The 25204-nt window shown below is 63.7% G+C and overlaps 2 protein-coding genes across 2 annotated transcripts; both read left to right on the plus strand.

Annotated features, from left to right (window-relative positions):
• The first annotated feature begins 896 nt into the window (after positions 1–896).
• TBC1D10A (TBC1 domain family member 10A) lies at positions 897–11870 on the plus strand. Its single transcript, XM_027737694.2, has 9 exons — positions 897–1152; positions 4293–4392; positions 7465–7572; positions 7726–7832; positions 8437–8551; positions 8745–8810; positions 9763–9952; positions 10209–10363; positions 10583–11870. Exons 1-9 carry the CDS (start codon positions 953–955, stop codon positions 10973–10975), a joined length of 1434 nt encoding a protein of 477 aa, XP_027593495.1. The 5' UTR covers positions 897–952; the 3' UTR covers positions 10976–11870.
• A 1586-nt stretch (positions 11871–13456) lies between these two features.
• CASTOR1 (cytosolic arginine sensor for mTORC1 subunit 1) lies at positions 13457–19264 on the plus strand. The gene is made up of 9 exons (XM_027737695.2): positions 13457–13569; positions 13663–13733; positions 16073–16266; positions 16382–16514; positions 17300–17423; positions 18002–18115; positions 18206–18288; positions 18393–18487; positions 18571–19264. Exons 1-9 carry the CDS (start codon positions 13457–13459, stop codon positions 18634–18636), a joined length of 993 nt encoding a protein of 330 aa, XP_027593496.1. The 3' UTR covers positions 18637–19264.
• The last annotated feature ends 5940 nt before the right edge of the window (positions 19265–25204 follow it).

The raw sequence follows: 25204 nt of genomic DNA on the forward strand, positions 1-25204 counted from the left end.
GCCTTCCACTTCCCACTCCAGTGGGAAGGACCAGCAGGGCCCAGCTGCCAGAAAAATCTGGAAGTAGGTTGAGTTGTTGCTGATTTTAAGGAGCTTCATTCCCTCTTCCTTTGGCCTCCTGGCTGCAATAACCCCCCGTGCTGTGCTGTCAGAGGGATGAAATGGAGCGCTGGGCTCTGGGAGAAGCATCCGGAGGTGGGATGGACCTGCCCCAGAAGGCTTCACCCAGGACAGGTCCCAACACATCTCAGTTTGCTGTAAATCCTTTGGTGTGTGATTTTTGGGAGAGCCGGGCCGGTTTTACCTGTCCAGGGTGCCGTGGATGGGGTGACACGGCCATGGTCACCTGAAGGGCAGGGACAGATCCCCCCAGTGCCCCATCCCAATATGTGCCCAGTGCAACCCTAGTTCAGCCCCAGTGCTGTCCCAGCACAACCATCCTGCAGTGCCAGTATCCAGCCGACCTGGAGTCCCACTACCATCCCAGTACAGCCCCAGTGCAGCCCCACTGTGGCTCAGGCTGGTCTCAGTACAGTCCCAGTAAAGCTTCTCTGTGGCTCAAACTCATCCCAGTACAGCCCTGCCATAGCTCATACTGGTCCCAGTACAGCCCCTCTGTGCCTCATATTGGTCCCAGTCCAGTCCCAGTAGCCCCGCAGTGTCCCATACTGGTGCCAGTGTGTCCCATACTGGTCCCAGTCCCGCGCCCCCCGCGCTCCCCACCGTTCGCGCCCATGGCCCCGCCCCTGGCTGACACCCGCCGGCGTTTGACGGACAGCTCCCCGCCGCCCTCTGCACCAATCAGCGCCGTGGGTGGGCCACCCCCGCGGCCGATTGGTGCCTCCGCCACTCCCGCCCAATGGCGTTGGCGCGGGGGCGGGCCCGGGGCGGGGCGTGGCCGCCGCCGTGTCCCGGCATGGCGGAGCGGCCGCGCCGCCGCTGAGGCGCCGCCATGGCCAAGAGCCGCGGGGGCGGCGGGCCCAGCTCGCCCGGCGGCCGCAGCCTGGCGGGCACCCGCGAGAGCCTCGCCGACCCCGGCGGCGACGAGCTCAGCTCGCTCGGCTCCGACTCCGAGATCAACGGCGGCGGCCCCGAGGAGCGGCGCGTCGACAAGTTCGGGTTCATCGTGGGCAGCCGCGGCGCCGAGGGGACGTGAGTGGGGGCCGTGAGGGGGGGTGGGGCCGTGAGGGGCCGGAGGGCGAGGGGCGCCGGGACCCCGAGGAGCCGCCCCAGGCCCGGCCCTGCCCGCCCTGGCCGCTCGGCCCCCGCAGGGCCGGGCCCGGGGCTGGGCCGAGCCCGCCGCGCTCTCCCCGCCCCGGGGGGGTTTGTCCCCGCCGCCCCCGGGCTCGGAGCGGGGCCTGGGTCGGGCATCGCCCGTGCCCGCAGCGGAGGCCGCGGCAGCCGGGATGTGAACAAGGGAGTGAGGCTGGGAGAGCTGGGAATGATCAGCCTGGGGAAGAGGAGGCTCCGGGGAGACCTTGGAGCCCCTTCCGGGGCCTAAAGGGGCTCCAGGAGAGCTGGAGATGGACTTGGGACAAGGGATGGAGCGACAGGACAAGGGGGAATGGCCTCCCACTGCCGGAGAGCAGGGATAGATGGGATATTGAGAAGGAATTCCTGGCTGTGAGGGTGGGGAGGCCCTGGCCCAGGTTGCCCAGAGAAGCTGTGGCTGCCCTGGATCCCTGGAAGTGTCCAAGGCCAAGCTGGATGGAGCTTGGAGCAGTCTAGGCTAGTGAAAGGTGTCCCTGCAGATAGAAATGTGATGAGCTTTGAGGTCCCTTCCAACCCAAACCATTGCATGATGCTCTGATGATTCTATGAAGAGCCTCAAAAGCTGTTCTATCTCCCCTTGTCTCTCCTGCTCCAGTAAGGGGGAAGGGCTGGGAAGTGCTGTTCCCCCCACTTGGGATCCAGGAGGTGCCAGCACACCAGGGTCAGTGTCTGGTCACCTCCAGGTGCTGATCCTGGTAGATTTTTGGGCACTGTCAAGCCAAGGAGGCCAGGCCGTGGTGCCCTCCCAGGCACCCGGTGTCAGTAACGCTGCTGAAGGCTCCGTGTCCCCGCTCCGGGAAGGAAGCCCTCGGAGGAAGTGAGGCTCACCCAGAGGCACTGGGCCCCAGGGCGGTGCTGACACCCAGGAATGTGCTGCTGTCGAGCTGGTTCAGCGGCGTGTTTGGTGTTTGCCTTTCTGGCCCTGCTTTAACAGCTACGCCCAGAGAAAGCCAGGGTGACAGCGGGGATGGCGCGTGGCAACCGCCTCCTCTCCCGCTGGGACATCGCCTGGAGCAGGTCTGGGATCTGCCCCCTGTGCTCTGTGCCATGCCTTGGTTTCCCTGTCTGTGAGGAGCACAGTGTTCACCCCCATAAGCTATGGGTGTTCCTGGGCTGGGCTGTGTGGTGAAAAGACACCCAGGGTTGGATCGTTGGCTCTGGGCAAGGTGCATCGCTCTGGATGATAAACCTTGTCCCTTGACACCTCAGGAGTGGAGTTGCCTCTCCTTCCCGGGGTGCTGTGCCCTGTCCTTGCCACACATCACATTTAGGGGACACTTGTCCTGGCTGTTGTCCCTATGGCTGTCCCTGGGGCGGGTGTCCCTGTCCCTGGAGCAGGTGTCCCTGTCCCTGGGGTGGGTGTTCCTGTCCCTGGGGTCCAGCAGGCAGCAACCCCCCTGGATGGAGCTCCTGGTGCTGGAGGCAAGTGGCTGCTCCCAGGGGTGCTGACAGTGTGGTGACTGCAGTCACTGGGGACTGAGCCCTGCACGTGTACTGGGGTCCAGTCCTGCCCTGCTCCAGGGCTTTCATCAGCTTGCAGTCTGTCCCAGGAGTGGATGAGTGGGAATACTTGGCCTCCTTCTGTGGCTGGCAGAGTTGGGGTCTCTCTAGCTGGAAGGGATAGCACAGGGAGGGCACATGGGGTGTCCCAGCATCTGGGGAGGGTCTGGGGGCACTGGGGAGGGCGATGTCCCCCACAGCGTGGATGCAGAGGAGCGCATTCCCGGCGCAGGGCATCCCGCCTCTTCCTAGCCTGGGTGCCCCCACCACGTCCTCCCGCCTCAGCCATATGAAATGCAGCTGGTCCTCGCTCCCTGCCCGCTGCCAAGCAGCCATCAGCTGGGAACAGCTTCCAGTCTGGGCTGGCCGGGCTCCAGCAGGCCCACAGCCAGCTCCTGTATCCAGCATCCCGCGCTCCCGAGCTTCCCACGCCTCGCGCAGCCCCGGCTGGAGGCCAGTGTTCCCTCCATCCCCGTGCCGGGCCTGGCCGTGCTGGGGAGGGTGGGGATCCAGGCAAAGCAGATCCCTTGGGAGCGGGTTTGCTCTCAGAACAATCGCCCTCGCCTGTCCCAGCCGCTGCGGTGGGTGGGACGTGGTGGGGAAGGGCTGGGCAGGGAGCAGGGCAGTGCTGCCAGCTGGATGTGGCTCTGGAAGCGCTGTGCTGCTCACTTTCCGGCTCCAGACGTGGAGAGAGATCTGAGAGGAGGCAGTGTCCTGTGTGTCCTGCAGTGGAGCTGGGTGCTGGAGGATGCTCAGCACCCAGACCGTTGTCCTTGGGTCCTCAGGAAGGATCTGGCTGTTCCTGGGCTTGGTGCAGCCACAGGGGAGTGTGGAGCAGTGCCTGGGAAGGCATTAGGTCGTTACTGATGGCTTGAAGGAGCTTCTACTCCTCTTGGATGTCCCTGCCTGGGGCCTGCCCGAGCTGCCTGTGACCTGTTTCTGCACAGAGGTGGTGCTGTGGGGGGTTGGAGGCCGTGGTGCCGGCTTTGGCGTCACAGCAGCATTGCCCCTACCTCTGCAGGGTTAAATTGGATTCCCTGGCTGGGCTGAGCCGTTCTGGAAAACACTCCCCTCCCTCCTGAGGGACCCTGGGCTGGGCTCTGTGCCGGGCTGGAGCAGTGCCAGGTGCTGGGAGCGCGGCGTGGCTGGGGCTGCGCGGGTGACACGGTGCTTATGGCCCTGGCTCTCTGTGTGCAGCCATGGGGATCCGACCTCACTGTGGCTCCGGATGTGCTCCCCGCTCCTCACCTTCCTGGCGTGTCCCTAGGGATGCTGAGGCTCTCGGTGGGTGCAGTGCAGGCTGCTCCCGAGAGGTTTGAGCCGCTGCTCTGGCGCGGTGATTTCACGGGTGAGAAGCGCTTCCGGCAGCTGCCAAAACACCGGCTCTGCTGAGTGTGTCCCGGACAGGCTCTGAGCCTTGGGGGTGCAGCCAGCTGGGCATGTGGGTCACCCAGGGTGCTGGGGAGGACAGGGGAGGGCTGGGCACCACGCTGACTGGCCTCTTCCTCCCCATCCCACAGGCTGGAGGAGGTCCCCTTGGAGGTGCTCCGACAGCGGGAGTCCAAGTGGCTGGATATGCTCAACAACTGGGACAAATGGATGGCCAAGAAACACAAGAAGGTAAGTGACAGCCATGTCTCCCCTAGGAGGTGTCAGGGAGGGACAGCCAGGCACAGCGGTGTCCCTTTGGGGCAGCCTGGTGTCACTGGGTCCCCACAGACAGACGTCTGGATGCCTTTGGATGATGCTGTTGGCTTGAGTGGGCTGTTCTCTCCCTGTGGAAGTTGGAGCTTGAAGGGGCTGAGTGGTCCCTGAGCCAGCCTGCTCCTTCCTCTGACTGTTCCCTGCCGGGCTGGAGCCTTCCTAGGGCTTCTTTGGCTGTCTGCAGGCAGCCATGGGAATTGTTTGCTCATGGAAACTTCTGTTCTGAGCATCTTGTAGACCAAAAAAAGCTCCATGTAGGAAATGTCTGAGCCTGATGCGCGTGACACTGGTCTGCGAGCTGGGGTCCCTGGGAGACTCCTGGTGGGGTGGCTCTGGCTTGGTCTGTTGGTGCTCCCTGACCCCCTGAGCCTGTGGATGAGGCAGGATGGGATGCAGCAAGTCCCAGGTTGCTGCTGTGCTGCCTCCTTCTCCCCACTGGCAGAGCCTCCTGGCACTGCTCCGTGTGCCTGGAGTGTTGTCCCCACTCGGTGCCTGGGGAACAACACTGGAATCCCTCATCTGCTTCTTGGCTGCTCTTAAAGGATTTGGGAGAGCTTTCTGGGCCACAGCAGGCGGGTGCTTTGTTCCACGTGCCGTTTCCGCCGCTCTCCGGCCGTGTGCCGCAGGGTGCCCTCCGGATGGGGGACGTGCTCTGGCAGCCACGCCTGGCAGTGCCTGGGCCGAGCTCCTGTGAGTCTCCATGGGGCTGATGTGCTGTATAGTCTGTCCTGCAGCAAAAATCCATGCCTGGAGCTTCAGAGAGGCTGCTCTGGAATGTTGCTCTGTGCCTGGAGCCCTGGGGCTGCTCAGGGAAGGCTGCCAGGCTTGGCCTTGGATGCTGTCAACTATCCTTACTCTGGCAGGAGCCTGCTTGGTGCAGGGCCCTGCTGCTTCAGGGGAGCTCCCTGAGCCTCCAAAAAACCCTGGGACTTTTCTGGCTGCCTCACGGGGGTTGGCAGGCAGCCCGGGGATCCCTTGGGCCAGCTCCTGCCAGGCTCGCTCACACCTGCACCGCTCCAGCATCCCAAAATGCTCCCTGCCTGGCCCGGATCCCAGCAGAGCCTGACCCCACATCTTTCGTGGCCCTGAGCCGTGCCAGTACTATGTGCTGGAAGGAGGGCAGACGTGTGGGTGGGCAGCTCCCAGTGCTCTGGCAGGGTGAGCAGTGCTCTGACTGCACCTTGCTGTCAGTGTCCCTCAGCCCAGACATGCTCCTGATCCCTGGAAGGGCACCGTGGGATTGCAGGGAATGGCAGGACCTGTGTGGGATGAGCTGCTCTGGCTGTGCTGGGCCTGGTCAGTTGGAGGAGCTGCCGAACCGAAACCCAGCGAGGCCGTTTCCTTCCTGGCAGCTCGGCCAGCAGGAAGGGGAGCAGGCTGGCAACAGGAGCCGGCAGCAGCCACGGAGCTGCTCATGGCAGCACTGGGCATCGCCCGCCGCGCTTCCTGCCGGCACAGAGGGACCTGCCCTGGTAAACAACCAGCACTGCGGTGAGGGAGCAGCAAACCCCCCGGAGATGTGGTGGTACCACACTTGGAAACAACCACCTACTCCCCAGTTAACAGGGAAACACAGCTCTGGGCAGGCAGGAGAGGCCTGGAAATGATTTGGGAGCTGTTGGCCACTACTAGCAGGGCCCTGGCACAGTTGGCATGTGCCACCCAAGTGGGGACATGAGGAGTGGAGGCCATGCTGGGGCTTTGCAGGGTTTTTGTGGGGTGACTCTACTGAAAGCACCAGGCTTGTGGGGCCCACCTTGGTGCATTCCCTGGCTGAGGACTGAGGGGAGAAGGACACATGAGGACATGGAGCTGCTGGAGCAAGTCCAGAGGAGGCCATGGAGATGCTGCCAGGGCTGGAGCCCCTCTGCTCTGGAGCCGGGCTGGGAGAGCTGGGGGGGTTCACCTGGAGAAGAGAAGGCTCCAGGGAGACCTGAGAGCCCCTGGCAGGGCCTCAAGGGGCTCCAGGAGAGCTGGAGAGAGGGACTGGGGACAAGGGATGGAGGGACAGGACAAGGGGGAATGGCTTCCCACTGCCAGAGGGCAGGGATAGATGGGATATTGGGGGAGAAATCTTCTCTGTGAGGGTGGGGAGGCCCTGGCCCAGGTTGCCAGAGATGTTGTGGCTGCCCCTGGATCCCTGGAAGTGTCCAAGGCCAGGTTGGACGGGGCTTGGAGCAACCTGGGCTAGTGGAAGGTGTCCCTGCCCATGGCAGGGGGTGGAACAAGATGAGCTTTAAGGTCCCTTCCCACCCAAACCATTCCATGATTCGATGAGATGGTGCTGCTACTTCTCCAGGAGTTGGAGTGGGATGTTGGAAGCTCTGGTTTGGCCCCACTGGGTGCAGGCACAGCAGGGTTAAGCCAGCTCAGCTCCCCACACAGGTACCAGCTGCCTCGCCTGGACTTTGGTCGTGCCTGGTGCCCAGTGCCAAGGAAACCAGGGGATGACTGGGCACAGAGCTGGCCCTGGGGCCTTGGGAGCTGTCTGTGTGCAGAGCTGGGGCCAGACCTGCCCTTCTGCCTGGGATGAGCGGGTGGAACGGCTGAGACACAGCAGGGCACACATCCCTGTTCTCCGTGGCCCCATGGGGAGTGGGAGGCTGGATGGGGGCTGGAGAGCCTCCCCTGTATCCCCAGTGCTTCCCATGTGGAGGGAGCCACCCATTCCCCACCTTAGCTCCAGTGTTTGCTTTTCCAGCTCCCAGCAGGATCTGGCTTTGAGGCAGAGCCAGGCTTGTTTGGAGCTGTTTCCAAGCCACAAAGCCTCGTCCAGGCTCCTGTTCCCCCATGCTGGTGCAGCCCTGGCTGCCATCCCAGCTGGCATCCCTGTATCCCAGGGATGGAAGGACTCATCCCCTTGTTCAGGAAGCAGCAGGGGTCCAGCCTGTGGCCATGGTGCTGGCCTGGCTCCCATCTTGCCCCAGGAGCCTCTTTGTTTCCTGCTGCTCCATGATTTTCCCTTGATGGCTGTGTCTCTTCCCGCAGATCCGCCTGCGGTGCCAGAAGGGGATCCCGCCCTCGCTGCGGGGCCGTGCCTGGCAGTACCTCTCCGGGAGCAAGGTTAAGTTGGAGCAGAACATGGGCAAGTTTGATGTGAGTCCTTGCCGGGGACCCTCCTGCACCACCAGGGAGCAGGACAGTGCTGGGGTGACTCCTGCTCCCTCCGTGGCTGGGGTCTCTGTTGGGATCCCAGACATCTCGGGGGAGTGCCAGGGGTGTTGCTCATCCCAATCCTCTCCTCCCCAGGAACTGGATCTCCTCACGGGAGAGCCCAAGTGGCTGGATGTGATCGAGCGGGATCTCCACCGGCAGTTCCCCTTCCATGAGATGTTCGTCTCACGCGGAGGCCATGGGTACGTGGAGCTCCTGTGTGTCCAGTCCTTTTCAGCCACGGGGTGGGCAGTGTCTGCCCCAGCTCATGCAGCCACACTCTTGCCCCCTGTGTCCCCCTGTCACCCCACAGTCCTTACACATCCAGAGTCACAGAGCATCCAGGCATGGCCTGAAAACAGGGTGGCTTCCCAGGAGCTCCCTGTGTGGGGCACAACCCTTGGCACTGGTTCTGACACCTGGTGAGGTGGGAATTGCCACAGCAGGAGGGTAAAGGGAGGAGGTGACCCGCTGTGGCCTCTGTTTCACCGGGAAAATGCTGTTCCTGGTGTGTCTGGGAGCGTCTGTGCCTCTGTGCTTGCAGCTGGGTCGTTTCCCATCCATGGCTCACCATGAGCCAGCATCCCTGGGAGATGGTTGACTCTTGGATCCAGGGCGGTGTAGCCTCTGTGGGCAGAGCTTCCCAGAGTACCACCCTGGTTGTTGTGTTCCATTGCCCTGGGTTTGTGTGCAAAAGGGATCCCAGCCAGGGACTGAGCCAGGCTCGTGCCTGGGATCCGTGGGGAAGGCTGCTGGGCCACATCCGTGCCCTGTGCCCAGCTCCCCGTGCCCGGGGTGTCTCCGCAGGCAGCAGGACCTGTTCCGGGTGCTGAAGGCGTACACGCTGTACCGCCCGGAGGAGGGATATTGCCAGGCCCAGGCGCCCATCGCCGCCGTCCTGCTCATGCACATGCCGGCCGAGGTACGGGCACGCGGCCGGGGCAGAGCCGGGACCGCCGGGAGGGCGGGGGTCCCTCTGGGGGGTGCTCAGCTCCTGGCACCTCAAAGCACCCCGGGGTACTCTGCCTCCTCTCGCCCTCCCCTGTGGTCCCTGGGAGCAGGGAGGGGCCGCAGGGATGTCCCCTGGCTGCTCACTGCTGTCCCTTGGCTTGCAGCAAGCATTCTGGTGCCTGGTGCAGATCTGTGAGAAGTACCTCCCTGGCTACTACAGTGAGAAGCTGGTGAGTAAAGGGCTCATGGTGCCTTTGGCAGTGGCAGGGACCTGCAGAGTGCTGTACCAGGTTTGGAACAATCCCTGGTATCCACACAGTCTGCAGGATGAAGGGAAGGAGAGCAGCCTTGGAGAGAAGGATTTTGGGGTGCTGGTGGGTGAGAGGCTGGACATGCCCCCTCAGCTGAGACCCCCCTGCAGAGCTGCCTCCAGCCCCGGGGAACAGCACAGGAAGGACATGGAGCTGCTGGAAAGAGTCCAGAGGAGACCACGGAGATGCTCCCAGGGCTGGAGCCCCTCTGCTTTGGAGCCAGGCTGGGAGAGCTGGGGAGGTTCACCTGGAGAAGAGAAGGCTCCAGGGAGAGCTGAGAGCCCCTGGCAGGGCCTAAAGGGGCTCCAGGAGAGCTGGAGAGAGGGACTGGGGACAAGGGATGGAGGGACAGGACAAGGGGGAATGGCTTCCCAGTGCCAGAGGGCAGGGAGAGATGGGATAATGGGAAGGAATTGTTGGCTGTGAGGGTGGGGAGGCCCTGGCCCAGGTTGCCCAGAGAAGCTGTGGCTGCCCCTGGATCCCTGGAAGTGTCCACAGCCAGGTTGGGCAGGGCTTGAAGCAACCTGGGCTAGTGGGAGGTGTCCCTGCCCATGGCAGGGGGTGGGATGAGATGGGCTTTAAGATCCCTTCCAACCCAAACCATTCTGGGATTCTATGTCTCCAGGCCAAAAGCTCACTCAGCTTCTCATCCTGGAGAAAGAAAAGATCTGGGAAGTTGCTGGGTATTCCCAGTCTCTGTGTTGTGCTGTGGCCTCAGAGGCATCCCACAGTCAGGGATGGGGGGGCTCAGTGGGACACAGCTCTGCTCCCTTAGCCAGGTGTGGAGGGTGGGCTGACACCCTGGACCTGGCACTGGGGGCTGATCCTGGGACTGAGGCACTCACTGGGATGCTGGTCCCTGTTCTCGCAGGAAGCCATCCAGCTGGATGGGCAGATCCTCTTCTCGCTGCTGCACAAGGTCTCACCCGTGGCCTACAAGCACCTGAGCAAGCAGAAGATCGACCCCATCCTGTACATGACGGAGTGGTTCATGTGCGCCTTCTCCCGCACGCTGCCCTGGAGCTCCGTCCTGCGCGTCTGGGACATGTTCTTCTGTGAAGGTAGGAGTTCCCCACCGTCCTCCTCTTCCTCTGGGATGACCCCATGGCACGTGGGACCTGTAGTAGGGCAGGTTTGAGGCCTAGGGTGGAGATGGGCTGTTTTCCTGGGGATTAGGGGGCACATGCATCCCAAATCCACCCTTTTGTGTGTCTTGTTAGTGAGACTGGGATCTGGTGCCCCACAGCATTTGAAGGACATGGTGGCAGAGTCCCCCTGTCCTGCCTGGCACTCACTGCCTCATGTCTGCTCTTGCAGGGGTGAAGATCATCTTCCGGGTGGGCCTGGTGTTGCTCAAACACACACTGGGCTCCTCAGACAAGCTCAAGTCCTGCCAGGGCCAGTACGAGACCATGGAGAGGCTGAGGGCCCTCAGCCCCAAAATCATGCAGGAGGCCTTCCTGGTGCAGGAGGTGAGGTGCTGGGGAAGGTCAGGGGGCCCAGTGCCGCCCAGTTGCCCAACGCTGCCAAACTGGGCTGTCCCTGGGTGGGCAGATGGGGCATAGCATGGGGGCAGCCCCCCGAAAGCTTTTTGGTTTAGGGCTTGCCTCTCGCTGGGTGGGATCCCACATGCAGCCCTGGTGGCCCTGTCGCTGCCGGGGGAGATGCTGATGGCACAAGTGTCCCTGCAGGTCATCGAGCTGCCGGTGACAGAGCGTCAGATCGAGCGGGAGCACCTGATCCAGCTGAAGAAGTGGCGGGAGACGCACGGGGAGCTGCAGTGCAAGTCCCCCCCGCGCCTGCACGGCGCCAAGGCCATCAGCGAGGCCGAGCCCGCGCCCCGCAAGGCGCTGGAGCCCGTGCCCTCCATCATCGTCCCCCCTGGGCCCGCCCCCGTGCCCAAGGCCCGCAAGAGCAAGGAGAAGAGCCGGGAAAAGACCCCAGCCAGCCCTGCCAACGGCCCCGGGGCCGAGGGCAACGGGGCGCCCGGCACGACCCGGGAGCTGCTGCACCCCCAGGTCTCCCCCCACCACCAGTCCAAGGAGAGCCTGAGCTCCCGGGAGAGCGAGGACACGTACTTGTAGGGCCCTGCCCGCACCCCGGGCAGCCGGGCTCAGCGGGGCTGCGCACGGACCCGGGCACGAGGACGCTGGGGGATACCCCTGGCACGCAGCGCTGGGGGCTCTGAGCTGGAGGGATGGGACAGGGGGGCTGGTATGACTCCGTGGGGTGCCCACAGGAGCTTGGCCAGGTGTGGTGACCAAAGGGGACACCGTGGGTCTGCGCTGGGTGCCCACCCCGCAGGGTGCTGGCACCACGAGCGGTGGGAGCCCGGGCAGGGGGTGGCTGAGCCACCTGAGCTCCCTCCCCACACTGGGGGGCTGAGCTGCCCCTCAGGCCCTTCTCCCCGTCCCAGAGCCCCTCAACCCATCACCCCCTGGGTCCCTCCTGTAGCCCCCACCCTGTGCCAGCCAGGCAGCCCCCGCCCCAGTTCCCAAGCACTTAGGCCTGGCACAGGGCACTGGGGGTACGCGAGGAGCCGAGGGGACCCCTTGCCCCCCCTCTTTATCTAGTGAGGATATATCAAGCTGTAGCCCTATATGTAGTACCCAATTTACCTACTCACTGAGCCTATTTATTATTCCTCCGAGGCAGGACAGGCAGGACAGGGACCGAGGCAGGATGCGCTGGAGGCAGCAGGATTTGATGCCAATCACAGGGCTAAAGCCCCCCACCCCGATGCCCGGGCTCCCCACGGCTCGGGGGGAGCGTTCACCCTGCCAGGGCTCACCCCACCACTGCCACCCCCAGGCCCCAGCACAGGTGTGACGGGGTGGGTGAGCAGCAGCCAGGTGGTCCCTGGCTGTGGGGTCCCCTCTGCCCCCCGTGCCCTCCCCAGGGCCGGGGGTGGCTTTGTATCATAAGCGGGAAAAGCAGTTTTGTACAAAGGGGTCAATAAAGCAAGTGTGTAAAGGCGCAGCCCCAGCTCCCACCCTCTCTCGGCCTGGGCTGGGGGGGTCAAGGGGTGGGGATAGGAGTGGCACCTCCCACTTCCTTCTGTGCCAGTAAGAGCTTTGGGAAGGCACCCTACCCTGGACTCATCTCTGGGTGCTCCAGCCCTGAGGTGGGGAGCACCGTGCCCTGGGCCCCACCTCTCCTGTGTCCCCTGGTCCTGGGGGGCACCCTGGCCTGCACCCCATTTCCCCTGGACACTCTGACCGTACCCTGAACCCATCTCCCCTTGGTGCTCCAGCTCTGGGGGCACCGTGCCCCAGACCCTCTCTCCCCTGGGTGCTCCAGCCCCAGGAATCAGGTGCTGGAGAGGGTCCTGGGAAGGGCCCTGCTGCCATCACCCTGTGTCACAGCTGTGTCACCACAGAGGGTGACCCAGCCCTGCTACTCCGCCCAGCCCTGGGGCTGCCCGTTTGAAGTGGGATGGGAGGAGGCTGAGACCTGCCCCAGCTTGTGACAGTGGTGGATGCCGAGTTCCTTGAGCGATGCCATGGAGTGCACTCCCTTCGCAACACCTTTCCACCCCTCCCACTGACACAACTCCTATGGTGGAACAGAGCCAGAAGACCCCCTAATTTGTCCTGTGACACCCCAGAGCTCAGCTCCCCACATCCCAAACGGTGCCTAGGCCCTCTCTCTTGCTCCTGCTTTATGCTGGCAGGAATTCTGTCCAAGCCTCCATTCCTCCCTCCAAACCCCCTTTTCCCGGGGGGTGGCTCTGGTTCGGGTGCTGGGTGCCCCCCTGGTCCTGCACACTGCCCTGGGGTGAATCCTTGATCAAGGCTGGTGGTCGGGGCTGAGTGTGGAGGGGCTGGCTGGGTGCTGGGGTGGGGGGTACGGTGAGATTGGCAGTGGAGTTGGCATCAGGCTCCCAGTGGGTCCAGTCCCAGCCTGACAGGGCTGGACTGGAAGTGAGGGAGCTGGATCGGGTTGGGCCCCCTGAGACGTGGGTGAGTCCTTGTCCGGGTACCGCAGGGTGTTGTACTGGGGCTGCTTTGGGCACTCCAGGGGCTGCAGCTCGGGGGCACTGCGGGACTCCAGGTTTGAGCTGCTTCGGGCATCCCAGGCTCCCGGCTGGGGCTCATCTGGGCACCTCGGGAATGCTGAATTTCGTCTGGTTTGGGCACTCTGAGGCTCGGGGTCGGCACCCGGTGTAGATACCCCGGGGCTCTGTTATGGAGCTGCTCCGGGCACCTCAGGGCACTGAATTTGGGCTGGTTTGGGCACCACAGAGTTCTGTATGGGGGCTGGTCCTGGGTGCCGGGTGGTTGCCCCTCTGGCGGTGCGGGGGGTTGTCCCTGGGCGGTGCCAGGTCGGCTCCCGGAGCGATGCTGGGCGGTCCCGAGGTGGTCCGGGGCGGTGCTGGGCGGTCCCGGAGCGGTGCTGGGCGGTCCCGGAGCGGTGCTGGGCGGTCCCAAGCCGGTCCCGGGCGGAGCGGGGCGGTCCCGAGGCGGTCCCAAGCCGGTCCCGGGCGGAGCGGGGCGGTCCCGAGGCGGTCCCGTGCCCGCCCTTATAGCGGCGTCGGCGGCGGATCCCGGTGCGGCGCGGCCGCCATGGATCTGCACATCCTGGAGCACCGGGTGCGGGTGCTGAGCCTGGCCCGCCGCGGGCTCTGGCTTTACACACACCCGCTGCTCAAGCTGCTCTTCCTGCCCCAGCGCTGCCGGTACCGGCCTTCCTCCCTCCTCCTCCCCCGATGCCCGGCCTCGGGAGGCGGCGGCGGTTTTGGGATCACCGGCACCGATTTCTTCTTATTCAGATGCAAGTTCTTCAGCCTGACAGAGACCCCCGAGGACTACACGGTCATGCTGGACGAGGAGGGCTTCAAAGGTACCGCGCGGTGGGCTCGGCGTCCCCCGCAGGGTGGGCTGGCACCGCGGGCACGAGCTGGGCACGTTCTCAGCCCCGCTCCTCGCCTGGGCCGCGGGGAGCGAGTCCCGGCTTGTAGCTCGGCTCCCTCGGGACGTGCTCGTCCCGTTCCCTCGGCGCCTGCGCTGGGGATGTACCGGCTTGCCCGGCCGGGGCTCACCCGGCGTGGCTGCCCTCGCCCCGACAGCTCCTCCCGGGCACAGCCGCGTCCCCACCAGCTCGTGGGACCAGGCTGTGACACGGTGGGGATGGTCTGCGGAGAGCCCGGTGCCAGCCCAAAGCCCAGGTGCTCCAGGCAGGGGGCAGGGACCACCTGGGATGCCTACAGGCAGCGCTCCAGGCTCTGCCAGCCCTCCTGCCATCATTCCTATGGCCACTTTCATCTGTTCGGTGAGGACCAGCCGGTGCATTAGCAGAGCAGGCCAAATCCTTGCCCAGCCAGACTGGCAGGAGTGAGCCCTTCCCAGCAGCAGGGACCAGACTTTGGGGTGTCCAGGAGAGGTTTGATCCCTTCCAAGCCAGTCCCTCTCCCCGGGAGGTGCCATCTGGTGACGTCCCCACCGCTGGTGACCCAGCCGTGCATCACCTTCACCACCCGCCCTGCCGGGGGTACCGGCCCAACAGGCTGGGCTGGAGGGTCCGGATCCGGCCCAGCTTCCCACGCCCAAACCTTCCTGCCGGGGCCGCAGGAACCGGCCACAGTGTCCTTTGGCTGTGCCCCAAGGAGGAAGGGTCAGTGCTCCGGCCACAGGCACTCCCAGACGAGTCCCGCTCCCAGCTCCCTCTGCTCCGGGACGGGACCGTGGCCCGGGCTCTCCCCACTCCCAGAGGCAGAGCTGTTCCCCACGTATTGTTTTATTTCGGGGCCTGCGGACAAATATTCCTCAATCCCGAGGGGAGGGCGGGAAGTGCCGAACAATGGTCCTGCGAGCCGGCGGCCCCACTGCGCCCTGTGCACCCCCCACGGCTGGGGGCTGCCAGGGTACCCCTGCTCTGGGGCTGGAGGGGACCCCCAGCAGAGAAGGGCTGCACTCCCTCTTCCCCTGGGGATCAGGACTGAGCCCTGGGGTGGTGACAGGGGCCAGGGAGGTGCCCGCGCTCTCAGCCTTGCCCCGGGTGGTGTTGAAAAGCAATTAAGCGCTGAGTGCTGGGACAGGTCCCCATGTTCCCGTGGCCGTGTCCCCCCGCCTCTTCCCCAGCACTGGGCCCTGGGCCGGAGCCGAGGCTGTTCTGGCTCTTCCTGCACAGGAACAGGCACTGGGAACACCCGCCGAGGCCCTGGATCCGGCCCTGCTCCCGCCCTGCCCCGAGCCACGGTTTGGGAATGGGATGCAGAGCCTGCCCCGTGATGGGATCCCTGCCATGGGTGTCGGACCCTCCTGGGGTGACCTCCCCTCTGACACTGCTGTGATGAGTTTGGGGTCTCAGCTGGGCTGGGGCTCTGGGTGCCCACCGAAGGCCTGGGGGCTTGAGTGGTCTCCTGTGGGAGCTGCTTCCCACCTCTGCCGGGCAGGGGGAGCGGGTTGGAGACCCTTTGGGTACCCACCCCCTCTCCCTTCCTGGGAAGGGGTGCCCAGGGAGGAGCGGCTGCCTGGCTGATTTCTGGGGTCTCCCAGCAGTGCCAGCCCCTCTCCGGGGCAGGAGGGTGGGAGCAAGGGGGAGTGGGAGGCAGAAAGAGGGGTCTCGAGGCAGGAAGGGAGCAGCTGGCACGTGCCCACCCTGCCAATACCAGCAGATTTTTGGGAAGCAGTCCTTGGCCCCGCCAGCCTGGGCTCTTCCCTCCCTACCAGACTGGCACCAGGTGCTGGCACTGCCAGAACAGTGGGGTTACTCTCCCCTTTTCTCCTTTAGTACCCACCACGACTCTCTTTGAGCATCCCTGGTGCTGGATGCTGGGCTGGGGGCTCCTGGGGGGCAGGGGATGAGCTGGGCAACTCCAGGGCCCTGGTGGTGCCAGTTTAGGGGTGCAGTGCACCCCAACACCCCTTTTCACCCAGCCCAGAGTGCTGCTGTGGGGAGGAGAGACATCCTGGGTTTTGGGGGGGTTGTAGCCTTGAACCCCCTCATCCCTGTGACTGTCCCAGTGTGAAGTGGCTGAGCCCTGACTCGGGATGGGGCTGATCTGTGTCCCCACACCAGTGACCCCACACCTGGGACTGGTCCCATCCTGGCTCCACTCATCTCCCAAGGGATGGTGCGACAGCAGTGCTTGAGCTGGCACTGGCTCCGTGGCACAGACAGTGTCCAGCCGTGCCGAGCCTCGGGGAGCCACCTGCCTCAGTGTCCCTTGTCCCTCGCAGAGCTGCCGCCCTCCGAGTTCATGCAGGTGGCAGATTCCACATGGCTGGTGCTCAGTGTTGTCTCCAACGGGCGGGAACCCCCCGGCTGCCAGGCCACCGGCGTCACCAAGATCGCGCGCTCGGTCATCGCGCCGCTGGCCGAGCACCACGTCTCGGTGCTGATGCTCTCCACGTACCAGACCGACTTCATCCTGGTGAGGGACAGGGACTGTGGCACCTGGTACCCCGGGGTGCTGGCTGTCCTGAGAACCCTGCTGTGCCTGTGGGGAGGGGGGGCAGTCCGGGCCCTGATCCTGTGCCCCCGGGCAGGTGCGGGAGCGGGACCTGCCGGTGGTGATCCACACGCTGGCGGGGGAGTTTGACATCTACAGGGAGGAGAGCGGCGAGTGTGTCCCTGTCACCTGCGATGACGTGAGCAATGGCTTCCTCAAGCCCAAACCGGGTGAGTGACACTGGGCCCATGTCCCCTGGGACCACCTGGTCCCTGCCCAGATGCTCCCCTACCCGTATCCTTGAGGGATGTTCAGGACCACCCTGTTCCTGAGCCACCCACTCCCCATCGAGTTGCTCCAGCGCCCACTGGAGGTACCCACCTCCTTGGGGGACCCCCAGGGCCACTCTGCCACTCTGTCCCCAGAACCACCCTGTCCTAGGGCCACTCAGTCGCTGCCAAGATGCTGCCCCTCCCACCAGTAGTACCCACATCTTTAGGGGACCTCCAGGCCACCTGTCCCCAGGACCACCCAGTCCCCACTGAGGTGCTCCAACTCCCACCAGCGGCACCTGCATATCTGGGGGACCTCCCGGGCTACCCTGTCCCTCAGGGCCACCTAGTCCTCACCAAGATGCTCCAGCTCCCACTGGAGGTACCCACATCCTTGGGGGCCTCCCAGGCCACCTGAACCCCATCAAGGTGCTCCAGCTCCCACCAGTAGTACTTGCATCTTTGTGGGACCCCCCCAGGTCACCCAGTCCCCAGTGTCACTTGGTCCCTGACAAGGTGCTCCAGCTCCCACTGGTGGTTCCCACATCCATAGGAGACCCGCAGGGCCACCCAGTCCCCATGGAGATGCTGCAGCTCCCACTGGTGATACCCACAACCTTGGGGACCCGGGGCCACCCCTCTGCTCCCCGAGGGACTCCACGTGGGTGCGGTGGCCACGGGGTGGCACTGTGGGACTGTCCCCGAGCTGCCCCAGGGCTGACGTGTGGCCATTCCCCTGCCAGCCACCAGCCCCACTCTGCACCCGGTGCAGAGCCCCCAGACCCGCTTCTGTGTCCTGACGGTGGCCCCCGACACGCTGCCCGCCATCGCCACCATGCTCATCGACGTCCTCTTCTACTCCCACAGGTGGGTCCTGGGGAAGGGGGTGTGGGGGTGGCCCCTTGCCCAGTGCCACCTGAACTGTGGTGACACGTCCCACCTGTCGCTCCTGGTGGGTTTTCGGGCTCCGGCTGCGTTTTCCAAACTGGTTTTGCCCTCCCAGGGGCTGCAGTCGTCTGGGTGCTTGGGGGTCCTGCTGCCACCACGGGGGGTGGGAGCCCCGAGGTGACACAGGGGACAAACCCACCATTGCTGTGAAGCGGGAGGGGGTGGGTTTGGAAGGTCAGTGGGAATGGTGCTGGGGCGAGGGGATGCTTCTGGCCAGGTCCCTTTTGTCCTTTGTGATGGGGTCCTTTCTGATGGCACTCAACTGCTCCAGAGTCACTGTGGCCTTTCGGGAATGCCCCAAAACCTGGTGTCACCCTGTCCTGCCTCATCCAGCACCTGCAAGCTGCAGACCCTGCAGGGAGCACCTGCTCCCGTCCCCTCTCCTCTCACCCTGCAGCATCCCAACATGATACTCAAACACCCAGTGCCAGCACAAAGCCCTTCTCCTCCCCGTTTCGGGAGTGGTGACCCCTCCCTGTGCCTCTCCCCCTCTGCAGCCCCCCACGGGAGGCGGGTGCCGGCAGCCAGGACCTCGACTCCATCACCTTCTTCTCCTTCTCCCTCATCGAGGGCTACATCTCCATCGTGATGGATGCTGAGACCCAGAAGCGGTGGGTGCCATCCCTGGGGCTGTCTGTCCCTCTGTCCCTGGGTCTGGGGGCTCAGGGATTGGGGGTGACACACAGCCCCTCCTTTCTCAGGTTCCCCAGTGACCTGCTGCTGACCAGCTCCACGGGGGAGCTGTGGCGGATGGTGCGGATCGGGGGGCAGCCCCTCGGCTTTGGTGAGTGTGACCATGGTGGCCATGTCCCCTCTCGTGCCACCAGGGGCACTGCTGTCCCTGTGTGTCCCCACGGCAGTGACCTGGGACCCCCTTTGCCCCCCTAGATGAGTGTGGCATCGTGGCACAGATCGCAGAGCCGTTGGCGGCCGCCGACATCTCGGCCTATTACATCAGCACCTTCAACTTCGACCATGCCCTGGTGAGCCCCTGCCCCTCCCTGGGGACCCCCCACCAGCCCCGGGGTGTCCCCTGGGGCTGACACCCCCTGTGTCCCCCCGGCAGGTCCCCGAAGAGGGCATCGCCGAGGTCATCCAGCTGCTGCAGCAGCGGCAGGACAGCGGCAGATAACGGCTGTCCCCAGGCCGGGTGGCCCAGCGTGGTGGCACAGTGGGGTCCTCCCTCCTCCCCACCCCCTGCCACCCCCATATTCATTATTTTTCAATTTTAAGGCTCCCCTGGTGCGGGGCAGAGTCAGGTGCAGTGTCACTCCCTGCGTGCTGGGGATGTGGTGGCTTTGGGGACGTGGTGGCCTTGTGGCAGTGGGACAGTGTCCTGCAGGAGTGGGGTTAGTCCCCACGTGCCATCCTCTGCCTCCAACCCTGCCTGCGTGGGGTGGGGGGGCTCAGGAGGAGAGTGGGTGTCCCCAGGGACCTGCTGGTGGAGGGGACACAAGAGGGCAGTGATGTGCCACCAGTGCTAAAGGGGACAACCTGGGGCTGTGGGGACGTGTCCCCAAGCCCTGTGTGTCCCAAGTGGATGGGTGCCTCTGGACCAGCCCCATGGAGAGGTGAAGGCATCACAGCTCTGGGGATGCCCCTGGCACCCCAAAAATCTACAAGGTGGCAGAGGGGGGGCTGTGGTTCACCCCCAGCCCTGGATGTCACCTGTCATGAAGGGGTGACAGTGACCCCTCCAGCTCCTCCCAAGTTGTATTTTCACATAGTTTTTGATGTCAATAAAATTTCTATTCTTTTTATTTCTGTGTAGCCCTGGGGGGGTGTCACAGAGCTGATCTGTGTGGAGGTGGCAGGGGCTGGGATGGGACAGGGGGACATGGCCCTCCCTGTGCCCCACTGAGGTGACTGGGACGTGACCAGCTCCCCTACCACATATTTTGGGTGAAAAAAAGGGTGAAGGCTGCAGCCCCCAGCAAATCAGTGGCCCTGGGGAAACTGAGGCATGGGACCCACCCCACATTCCTGCCCTCCCCCTGCCCCAGACTGGGTCCAACTGGGGGAAACTGAGGCACAAACTTGACCTCAGGCCTGGGGGTGTCACTGTCACACCATCCCTGTGTCCCCATGTCCTGCCTTGCTGGCAGCACAGCACCCTGTGGCCAAGTGGGGTGCACAGGGTTGGGGCTGTGCCCTCCTGCTGCAGCCATGTGAGTGCCCCCCCAGCCCAGAGTGTGCCTGGTCATGAAGCAAGACCCAGCACGAGCGTGGTGGAAACCTCTTCCCCCGGGCTCTGCTCCCATCCTGTGCCCAAAATCTGTTCCCCGCTCTCCCATGTTCTGAGCAGGACCATGCCTGGGCCCTGACACGTCCTGCCCACGTCAGCCCCACACACTTCCAGCCACCAGCTTCCTGCCCCCTCTCTCTTTCCTGTCTCGCTCCCTTCTCCGAGTCATGGGACGCTGCTGACGTGTGCCCGGGAGATGAAGAAATTGCCGCCGGCCCATGCGGTCACTGGCACTATTTTTGTCCCCGTTGGGTGTTGCACAGTCCTGTGCCCAAGAGCAATGGCCACCTCTGTGGTGTCCTGCCAGCCCAGCTGGGGGTGATGGTGCCAGGACCACCCGTGGCCATGGGGCAGCTGAGGGGGTGGGTGCTCAGCCCACGTGGTCCTGATCGCCTGGACAGGGTGTCCGGGGTCCTGCCATGGCAGGGAACATGGGAGAGCCTGTGAGGTCAGGGAGGGAGGGAGGGAGGGATGTTCCTCTGGGTGAATGGATGGGCAGATGGAGGGATGGAGAGATAGATATATGGATGGGCAGATGGATGGATGGGTAGGTGTATGGATGAGTGGCTGGCTAGATGTATGGATGGTTGGTTCATCATAGGGAAGATGAATATACACATTAATGGATAGGTGAAGAACAGGTGGAGGATTTTATGGGTAGGTGGAGAAGCAGGTGGATGGATGTGTGCACAGATAGATGGGTGGATCTATGGATGGATGGATGATTCAGGTGGAGGGGTAGGTAGATACGTGGACTGCTGGCTAACAGCCTGTCTAGGCAGACTGAGGGATGGACAAACTACTTCAAACAGAGTGAACAGGATGCCCCAGGTACAGCCCTGCCTGCCCCTGCAGCTGCCACCTCTGCCAGGGGATGCCCCGAGGAGGAGGAGGAGGGGGAAGCCCCTGGTGGAGGAAGCAGCCCCTGCAGGTCATGGGGGAAATTTTGGGAAAAGAAAACACTTCTTCTGGAAGTGAGTCACCGCCGTGTTCTTCCCCCTGGAAGGAGATGTTGTTTCTGGGTTGTTTCTTTGCCGTCACCAAACCTTCCAAATGTGTAAATTCAGTGCAGGGCGGCTCCGAGGGTCACCAAAACCAACGGGATTGCGACACACCTGGAAATGCTGATCAGCGAGATTCCTTTTGATGAGGTGGGAAAAGCCCCTGTCAGTGCCGGGCTCCATCTGCTGGGAAAGGGGAGCTGAGGGGACAAGGGGACTCGCCCTGGGTGCTGCCGGTGGTGCCGAGGCCGTGTCAATCCCAGGGCAGTACCAGGGGCCGTGTGAGCCAGGCTCCCCCGGGCAGTGTTGCACAAGCCCGAGGGCAGCGCTGCCCGACTCGGCTTCCGCTGCCCTGGGCCCTGTGCCTTGGGCAACACCCAGCGGGTCCCCACTCAGCATTCCCGTGGGTGCTGCCGGGCACGGGGGCTGAGCCCGGTGTCCCCAGCCTGATCAGCACCCAAGTTTGTCACCCTGAGGGGTGGGTGGCTGTGAGCAGGTGGATGGAGCGTTCTCTGGAGCATCGCTGGGCGCACAGGCCCCAGCCATGCCGGGATCCCCGTATGTCCTGTGCTTCCACCTCCCTTCTTCCCAGGACAGATTTTTGGCTCCCACAGTTGGATTTGGGATGTGAAAGCCCCTGTGGTGGCACATGGCTGACATCCCTGTCCCCGGTGCCCCTGCCCTCTTTTGCATTGGGGTTTCGGGGCAGACAGTGCTGGTTTCAGTTCAACCCTTTGGGTGCCGAGCGGTGACATCAGGGTGACTCAAAACGCCCCTTTTCCAAGAAACCAGGACACGGGGGCCCAGCGGCGCCACATCTGGGATGAGCAATGGGACTGCAGACTCCCAGGCTGGACCCACCAGGACTCCCTCGAGGAACTGACTCGAAGAACATCCCATTGCCCGCCCGGCATCATTTCCTCCCGCCGGGCGCTCACCCCGCTCATTGGCCCCCAGGGCACGGCTTTACTTCTCGCTGCCTTTCCGTTGGGTCCCTGGGCGGTGGGGGCCACCGGCTGCGCTTTAAAAGCCGAGCTTCCCCCTCCCCGAGCAGTTAAGGAAGTCACTCTCGCCGGCGAAACACCCGCCCCGGCCATGCGGTGTGACCGGCGGCCCTGGGGCGTGCTGGCAGGTAGGTGTGTGCCCCTGTGCCACAGCCGCCCCCTTGCTCGTGCCTGGCTGTGCCAACCCGGCTGGGGGCCGCGGGAGGGAGCGCGGAGCGGGGCCCGCTGGCGGTCGGCTGGCTGTGGCAGATGGCACCGAGGCTGTGCCGGGGCAGTGTCACCTCCCGCGGGCGCTGGCGGGGGACGGGGACATTCCCCACTGTGGCACATGGGGATGAGCAGCTTGGGGAAGAGGAGGTGCTGGCAGGAGACATGTTGGGGGCAGTGTGGGGACCGATGGCAGAGGGTCAGGAGTCAGTTTGCCCAAAACCTTCAACCCTCCCAGCGCAGCAGGGACAGACGCTGTGTGCCAGCCCAGCGCCATACCCAAAGTCACCACTGGCACGTGGCCGTGGGTGACAGTGGGGCTGGGACAGTGACTGGCCAGAGCAGGGGGGCTCGATCCAGAGTGTCACTGCTGTCCCCTCTGTTGTGGTGGTTCACACTGGCAGGGGCAGCTGCTGGAGCAGCTGCTGTGGTTGGGCTGCACATCCTGGCTGCTCCACGGCACCTCCACCATCCTCATCCTCCTCCCCGTTGGACCCCCAGCAGATTTTTGGTGCAAGGGTTGGGTCATCCCTGCAGCAGGGACAGGGTGTCAGTGCATGCACCTGGTATGAGACATTGTTGCCTCCAGGCCTGGTGCCCAGTGATGGGCACAGGGGCCGAGCTGTCTCGGTGGCACGGGGGGACAGTGAGCTCATGCCTCTCTGGTGCAGAGAGGGGGCTGCAACCCTGCTCCCAGTTATGCCCCAGTGACCCCCATCTCCCTCCTCTTCCTCCCCAGCTGTCACTAAAGGGCTCCTCATCCTCTGGGTGGTACCAGGACAGGGAGGGCGGCCCCTGAAAGCCCCCACCGTGCAGCAGACCCAGGCACTGGTGAAGCTCATGGCCGAGGACGCGCAGGAGCTCTTCACCTTCTACGTGAGTGCCCTTCCCCAGGGTGAGGGGGTCACACCTGTCCCCTCTACAGGGGGACACAGGGCTGGTGGGGGGTGGTCCCTGTGCTACTCCCATCCCACGTCCCTGATCATCCTCTCCCATCCCTGAGCAGGAGGCTGACCAGCACCTGGCCATCCACAGCATCTGCCGCACCAACACGCCTCCCCAGTGGCTGCAGCGACCGGTGAAGGGGCCCTGTGGGCTCAGGAGGCTGTGGGAGCCCATGGTCCACATGGACCAGGCACTGCAGGACATCATCCGGCACCAGCGTGACCTCAGACCCCCCGGTGCCGAAATCTTTCGCCGCCTGAACAACACCCGCCGGCACGTGCGGGGGCTCCTCAACAACCTGGCCGGGCTCTTCCCTGCCCTCAGCCCCCGCCACCAGCCCCCCCCCAGCCCCAAGGAACACACCAACATCTTCAAACAGAAGCTGCAGGGGTGCCAGATCCTCTGGAGCTACGCCCGTTTCATGTCCGAGTACAGCGCCCAGCTGGAGACCAGGAGCGGCCGGACGTGCCGGGAGAAGCGGAGATCCCAGCGGGGCTCACGGACACCTGCGCGCTCCTAGGGCAGCTCCACCGGCACTGGAGTTGTCCTTGTCTGCATCTCCATCATCTCCATCACATCTCATCCCATCTCAACCCCATCCCAGCACAAAGATGCCTTGGCTGGCCAGGATGCACCACAGAGCCCCTCTCATCTCACCATGGAGCGAAGACACGAGTGCACCCAGAGCATCTCTGGTCACTTTGCATTGCCATGGGGACCCCGCTGTCCCCGTGCCACCCCTCGGCTGCAGGACAGCCCTGCTCTGCTCCTCTCAGCTCCCCCACATCTTGACCCTGGAGCCGGGTGTCCCCTGGGTGCCCAGCCATCCCCTGTCACTGAGCCCTGCCAGATTTTCCAGTGATTCAATGGGTCGGATGACCTGGCCTGACTAAGAGCCACTCGGCCCAACGAAGAGCACTGCTGCCACCAGGGAGTGTCACCAGTGTTGTCACCCCCTGTCTGCCCTGCACCAGATCTGCTGGCCCCAGAGAGCGGCTGGGAGAGGAATCCTGTGAGATTGGTGTTCTTCTGAGCTTGGTGTCCCTCTGAGCTCGATGTCCTTCTGAGCTCGGCGTCCTTCTGAGCTTGGTGTCCCTGTAAGCTCACTGTCCCTCTGAGCTCAGTGTCCCTCTGAGCTTGGTATCCCCACAAGTTTGGTGTCCCTGTGAGCTCATTGCCCTGCACACTTGGTGTCCCTTTGTGCTTGGTGTCCCTACAAGCTCAGTGTCCCTTTGCACATCCCTGTCCTTGTCCCTGCACGCTCAGTGTCCCCAAGCCCTCAGCGTCCCTGTGCTCTCAGTGTCCCCTGTGCTCGGTGTCCCCACGCTCACTCTTGCACACTTGGTGCTCCCACACCCTCAGCATCCCTGTCCCCTCAGTGTCCCCCCAGGCTGTGCCACCACAGCCCTGACTGTGTCGGGCAGGGACTCGGCTCTGGCCACCGCACTGTGACGGTGGGTGGCAGCACCCACCCCCTGCCCCCTAATTTATACATTAATATTTGTGTGTTTGTGGTATTTATTGAATCTCAGAGTTAATTTAATGCATCCCTGTAGTGGGGTAAAATATTTAAGGACATTTGTAATATACAAATATCTATTTTTGTGATAATTTTTGTACGGTGTTAAACTATGGATGTCACGAGGTTTTATTTATGAATATTGATATTTTTGGTACTTTGAGAAGGGCGGTGCCCCCTGCCCACGTGGCACCTCCTTATTTTTGTACAATGGCAGAAGGAAATAAAGTGCTGACCTCGGCCTGTCGGCCACTGAGACGTCGTGTCCCTGTGTCCCTGTGTCTGTCCTGGTGGCTGTGGGCACAGAGGGGCTGTATTTTGGGGGCCAGACTGTGCCTGTTGTCCTCACCAGGGCACATGGGGTGTGACACGGGGTGGTGTGGCACACAGTGTGGCATAGTGGGGGATGTGGCACCTGGGATGAGGGGCAGAACGGTGTGGTGAGTGGCACGGCACAGGATGTGGCACATGGCACACAATGGGATGCCGTCCATGGAATGGCACAGGACATGGCACTGCACAGCATGGCCCACAGCGTGGCACAGAGCACGGCACACGATGAGATGCGGCCCATGGCACAGCACAGAACGTGGCACATCGTGGCATGGCACCTATCACAGCAGAGGACATGGCACAAGATGGCACGTGGCCCATGGCACAGCACAGAACATGGCACATCATGACATGGCACATCCAGACATGGCACAGGATGTGGCACATTGTGCCGTGTGGCACGTGGCACAGGATGTGGTGTGTGGTATGTGATGGGATGTGGCCCA

Source organism: Pipra filicauda, unplaced genomic scaffold (genome assembly GCF_003945595.2).
Source record: "Pipra filicauda isolate LSUMZ 115617 unplaced genomic scaffold, ASM394559v2 scaffold520_size808073_pilon, whole genome shotgun sequence".
In the NCBI taxonomy this organism is placed as follows: Eukaryota; Metazoa; Chordata; class Aves; order Passeriformes; family Pipridae; genus Pipra; species Pipra filicauda.